At 23.5% G+C, this 6,297-nt stretch overlaps 1 protein-coding gene across 1 annotated transcript; it reads right to left on the bottom strand.

Moving 5' to 3' along the window:
- Positions 1-2,649: 2,649 nt before the first annotated feature.
- LOC112693368 (eukaryotic translation initiation factor 4 gamma 3-like) lies at positions 2,650-6,043 on the bottom strand (the record flags this gene model as incomplete). Its single annotated transcript, XM_025568395.1, has 10 exons — positions 6,007-6,043; positions 5,462-5,515; positions 5,070-5,207; positions 4,798-5,001; positions 4,301-4,374; positions 4,091-4,235; positions 3,850-3,988; positions 3,123-3,295; positions 2,845-3,023; positions 2,650-2,770 (listed from the first exon to the last, which is right to left on the bottom strand). Coding segments are annotated over exons 2-10 (1,206 nt in total), but the record flags the coding sequence as incomplete, so codon positions are not given.
- Between the last annotated feature and the right edge of the window lie 254 nt (positions 6,044-6,297).

The raw sequence follows: 6,297 nt of genomic DNA, 5'->3' as shown, positions 1-6,297 counted from the left end.
GAATACACTACAGTACTACTAGTGTTGTAAAATTACCAGTAATTTATTTCTAGGTAACTAACTTGAGTAAATTATCGATATATTACTTTTTATGGTAATATTGGGAATTTTATTTTTCAATAAAGAAAATTCGAAATATACCCAATTGAATACAAAAGTAATATTAAGTATTAACTTTTTATTATTATTATTTTGTTATTTAAATAATAAAATATTTAAATGGCTACACTGAACTCTTAACTAACTAAGAAAATTCATTCTTTAAAAGGTAAAAAAAAAATATAGGGGTTCCACGATAAATGTGGGCATCAAAAAGGGTTCTACGGATAAAAAAGTTTAAAAAACGCTGTATTATAGTGATAATTTCTAAGAATAATAACACGGAAAATCGGGAATTTAATATGTCTGAAAAATCGTAGACAGAAATTAAACAATTTTTTTTTTCTGTATAATTTTAATATTGAACTGTGTAAAAATGCACTTATGGTACCTGTTAATAAAACGATGCTCTTTTGTCGTACACGAAAACAAAGGGTCTAAAATAGGGATCGCCAATCAGTCGATATTTTTAGGAATATAGGTCAATCGTTAAAAATTAATTTTACCACTATCAATGGATTGCATGATCAATAATCGGATAATGTGATTATAATTAAATTATAATTATTATGAAAAAACAATAAATAATTATTCTTTAGACTATTTTTTTTTTTTTTTGCAAACAGATCTCTTCCTAAGGCTTAAATTCTCCTGAATGTCGCTTACCAGGGAATTAAATTTTCAAATGTACCTCACTTGTTTGAAAAGGTTGGCGACCCCTGTTCAAGAAATTCATCTCCACCTGTTCGCTATACCACGTTTAGTGTTAGAAATCTCTAGATAAAATTATCTAAAATATAATATAGATAACGTGGATATTATCTTTTATCTAGATAAAGCAGGAATATTTTATCATATATTAATCTATTTGAGATTTTTTGTTAATAGATAATACATATTAAATTCAGCAAACTGGTGGTTTATTTATTTTTTGGGTTTATTAAAAAAATAATTTTATTTACCCACTCTTGTCTATATTAAATTCATAATCGTTTTAATGATGGAAAAGTAATTGAAATTATGTAAGCTGTGACAAGGTAGTAATAGCAATAATTTAATTTAAAATTAATATTATTAAAATTCGATAACAGTCTATGTTCTTCAGTCAACTGTTGGAAAACCGACTAATATTAACCAGAAAATTAAATTCGTTAAAATTATAAAGTGTAAGCTGATGTATGCTTATTCTTATTTCTATATTAAAATTATTATTTCGGGGGACAGAAAAAGTAGTGAACGTAACAAATAGACGAATTAAATTATAGGATGTACCTATTCACTTAGTGGCGTAGTTACGGGGAATGTGTAAGGGGTTTCCACCCCCCACAGATTATTTTTAATGATATTTGATTATTATTTATTAATATTTACATATTATAGTAAAATATTTTGATTTTACTATGATTAGGTATATATTAAAAACTTAGTAACAAAATAATTTTCATTAAATACGGGACATAATAATAATACCATTTTAAATGTAATATTATTACACATGACATCGTTTTAAGATATACTAAGAATGCATAAAAACTTACTCTTAAACACCCCCCCCTCACCAGAAAAAAATTGTATCTACGCCACTGTATTCACTCGTAAGAAAATAAAAATATTCTATTGAATCCTAAGGCATAAATTAATTATTAAAAAAAAGCTAAGAATTATATTTCAAATAATTATGATTTATCTTTTTATTTCGTTTAAGTAACTGAAAGTTTATCTTTATTCTAGATAAAATTATTGGTTATCTTTCCCAACATTGACTGAGTTTCAATAAACGGTCGATGGAAGAATAATATAAGAATGATGTATGTAAAATATGCTACACTAGAACGCGCGTTTACACATGCAGATGCGATACGCTTATACCAGTGGTTCTCAACCTGGGTGACATATCACCCAAGGGTGACATATAACCCAAAGGTGACATGGACGAAGTATAAGGATGAACAATGTTTCCAAGGGAAAAGAAAAAAAATTTAAATAATAAATAATTTTAATAATATCATATTATTGCCACAACTATCATTTAAATAGCAAACCTTTAAGTTTTTGTCTTTATATTATTTAGATCCGATAAATAGGTGCAGTATTTTGACTTGCAAAATCGCTGTTAACAAGGGGACATAAGTAAGAACCTAAAATTGGCACGTATAATTGTTGAAAATTTATGAGGGACGCAGTAACTTTCGTTTTTGCTATGAATTTTTAATATATATGTATGATAAGTGATGAGACACAATAATATAAAAAAAAGAAATAAATAAAGATCAATAATGACTAAGATATGCATTATTAAATAATAATAATTTATTTCACATTTTAACAAACAAAAATTGTATAATAATATAAAGAAAAATCTTGGACAAAACCACTAATTGAATAAACAATTAAAGTAAAAAACAATTTGAATATAGAATATAAAACAGTATAAATCAAGTTAAACAATATTAAGCTGCATTCTTTTTAAAATATGAATCTTGGAAAAGACCAATATTTGAAAAATAATTTAAGTAAAAATCAAGTTAAACAATATTAAACTGCATTCTTTTTAAAATATGAAATATATGTAAGATATGTATTTATATGTCTGCTAGCGATGTCAAACAATAAATCTGATAATTTTGGAAGTTCAATCTTCAATTCTGAGTCATTCATTACTTTGTAAATTCTAAAATATGAAAAAAAAATAAAATAATAATTAATAAAATGTGAAATACAGAAAATTTATATTATTATATTTACCCCGAAGAAACCGAATCCCTTGATAACAATCGTTCCGTAACAAGTTTGTTTAAAAGTATACCAGCCTTATAGCGAATACTTTGACTTTCATTTAGTGTTATAAGTATCAAAGAAGCAACGAATGATACTTGATCATATTTTATCCATGAGTTGGTATTATTCAACTTACGTACAATTTCCTGTAAATATTATTAAATAAGATGGTTAAATAATTATACATTTTAAGATATTAAAAAACAGTTTAATTATCAAAAAAAAAAAAGAAAAAGTTAACCAACCTTGATACTTCTTTCATTTTTCTCGTCAAAACTATTAAGAACAACAATACATTCATCAATAATACACTGGGCCATTACAGTATGTGATTTTAATTCATATGATTTTTTTGATTCCTCTGGCAACTTTTCAAATAAACTATGGTTCTCATTGCTCTCAATTAACTTAACAGCTTCTGTAAAAAATATATATAATCATCATAAAAATTTATGGTATTTTAAATAGTTCATAAATTATGTTATTTAGATTCAATCAAAAATAAATTAAATTACATAAAACTGTTCAGAAGATATCATGTATTTTATATATTATTTATTTTATTTAATAAAAATACGATTTTGATGTCTTTGTTATGAAGACTTGAAGGGATCATTATTGTGAACCGATAACTTTTTTAAAGGAATTTCAAAAAGCAATTATTTATTGCTATATAAAAGTTTATACTAATACAAAATTACAAAATAATCTAATTTTATCTTATTTTCTAATAGACGATTTGAAAATAATGTTACAACTTTATATAAATGATAAACATTTTTTTTTTTAACTTAAATTTTTAAATAAATTATAACAAAAATAAAATTGTAATTATACACGACATATTATAAAACATTAGTAAATCTTAAAACAACTTGTTAAAATAAATGTATAATATAGTAACTTAATTCTACATTTTTTCTAATAAATAATAATATTTATACTGTATAATTTGAAAATTGACATTATTACCTTCATTTATCCAACCTTTAAAATGCAAGGATTGTATTTTGAATATCGAAGACTCTAGAGTTGGTGAAATTTTTATGAGGACAGAGTTTTCGATTTTGAATGATAAAATATAAGATACTATATTGTCCAAATTATGATTCTAAAAAATATATATAATTATAATTAATTATAATAATAAAAATAGAAAATAAGAGGCTAGTTGTTTTATAATTTCCTAATACTTTACTAATTTGGTTATTACTTTTGATAGTTTTGATCCTCCTATTTGTAATATTGTACATAAACAATGAATATTCAGATCATCTTTTACTTTCATTAATTCCTCAATGCAAGCCAATATATTTTTTTCGGTTAAAGCCCCTTGTTTGAATAATTCACCAATAAATCTATAAAAGAATATTACTTCGTACAAGATATACAAATAATTAATTAATTTTACTTTAAAACATACTTGCAATGGGTTAAAGAACTATTATAGTATTGGAAATGAATAGTATTCAATCTGTTCTTGAAAATAGATGGTGTCTATAACAGACATCAAAGAGTTATATTTTTTGAAAATCAAATTAAAAAAATATATATAATCAATTGGTGGACAATGTATTTGACTATAGTATGGTTTTAGTTAGAGGCAAATTATAATGGTTAAGTATGAGAAGTTTCGTTGAGTAATCCTATATAGGTCGGTTTACATATTAGCTACTATTGATGATTATGTATATGTTAATATATATTTGGGTAAATAATATTATATATGAATAAGTCTTTAAAATGATACAAATTTATTTATTTACAAAGAAAAATGGATTATGCAAGTTTCAATACTGAGATTCTTCTTAAGTTTGAAGTTGCTTAAGATTAATATTTGTAAGAAATAAAGATAATATTATATAAAATAGTATAATCAAAAAAATACAATTATTATATTAAAAAAATATTATTAATTACCATATTACTGTTCTTAAAATTTTCTTTTAATTTTGATACTTCTTCCTGAGAAGTATAGTGTGAGGTACAGCCCTCAAAGCATTTCTGTGCTAAAATTAACTGAAAAGTAGTTTCAGTGTTGTGTAGTTCATTAAATGTAGCATAATTAATCATGTGTGCACATAAATTTGCGTATAAAGTTATGAAATTGGGTTTATTAAATGCCTGGATAAGTTAAGAAAAACAAAAAAAAAATGTAATAATTATTATAATTTTTGATAATATTTACATACCCCAGCATAAATTATATCCACCATTTTTTCAAAAATATCAACTGTTTTAATTGATATAGAAACAATTTGATCTGCCATATTCTTAAAATTTTTAATATTTATATCTTGGACAATTGATTGTACCAAATTAAATATTTCCTAAAGTAAAAGAAGTTTAAAATAATAATTTTAAATATTTTCCAAATATAAGATTCAATAAATAAAATGAAACACATCTTAAGAAAAGTTTATTCAACAGTATAATAAATATTATTTTATAAACATAGACATTTATTTATAGACATACAATACTCATTTTTAGTAAGATTCAATTATTGTTATACATAAGATTAATATTATTAACAATTACATCAAATTTTAAATAATTAAATTATATAATATTCAATACTTACAACTGGTTCACAACTAGCTTCCATTGTTGTCATTAAATGAAAAAACAAATATTTCTGAAAATAACATTTTTTTATAAGTAACATAAATCGATACAGGGAATCCATATTTAAATTATATAATTACTATTCATTAGCCACAAATTTAGGTGATAGGTAATACCAACACTTGAGGGGAAAAAATGTTAGTTTAAAAATAATTACTAGTTACTTATTATTAATTTAATTATATAATTATAGTTTCGAGAAGAAATATTATTTGGTAACCTTAATATAAATATTTATAAATTAAATTCTGTTCAATTTCTTTTTACAGTAGATGGACGAATATAAAACGACTTTGGAGGCAAAACCTTACTATTGAATAAATTAAACAAATCTTAGTGTAAAACCAACTGGTCTAATAAAATTATTTTATTCGTGTGATAAAATATCTAGTTTTAAAATAATATCATGTAAAACCATAGGTCTGAGTAAAATTTATCGTTAAAACAATTTAAAAAATATATAAATTTTACTAGGAAACAATGAAATAAATTAAATAATACCTTTCAACTGTAATCTGTGGTTGACTGTCTTTTGTAGGACTGAAATCAAATTATCATTGATGAAAATGATGGTTTAAAAGATGCAACACATCCATAAAAATGATCAGACCAAATGTTGACTAGAATCACTGAACAATAGAATGGATATACCAAGTATTGTTGAACTGCGAAATGGTTTCTTCATTGACCGTAAGCCATAGCTATAGGTAATAGTTAATTAAATAACTTATAACTTTACAAAATCGTATGTTCACGCATACATTTTTTTGATCACGAAAAACAAGTATATTA

Source organism: Sipha flava, unplaced genomic scaffold (assembly GCF_003268045.1).
Source record: "Sipha flava isolate LNK unplaced genomic scaffold, YSA_version1 85_pilon_pilon, whole genome shotgun sequence".
Taxonomy (NCBI): Eukaryota; Metazoa; Arthropoda; class Insecta; order Hemiptera; family Aphididae; genus Sipha; species Sipha flava.
This window is presented reverse-complemented; position numbering and strand designations above follow the sequence as displayed.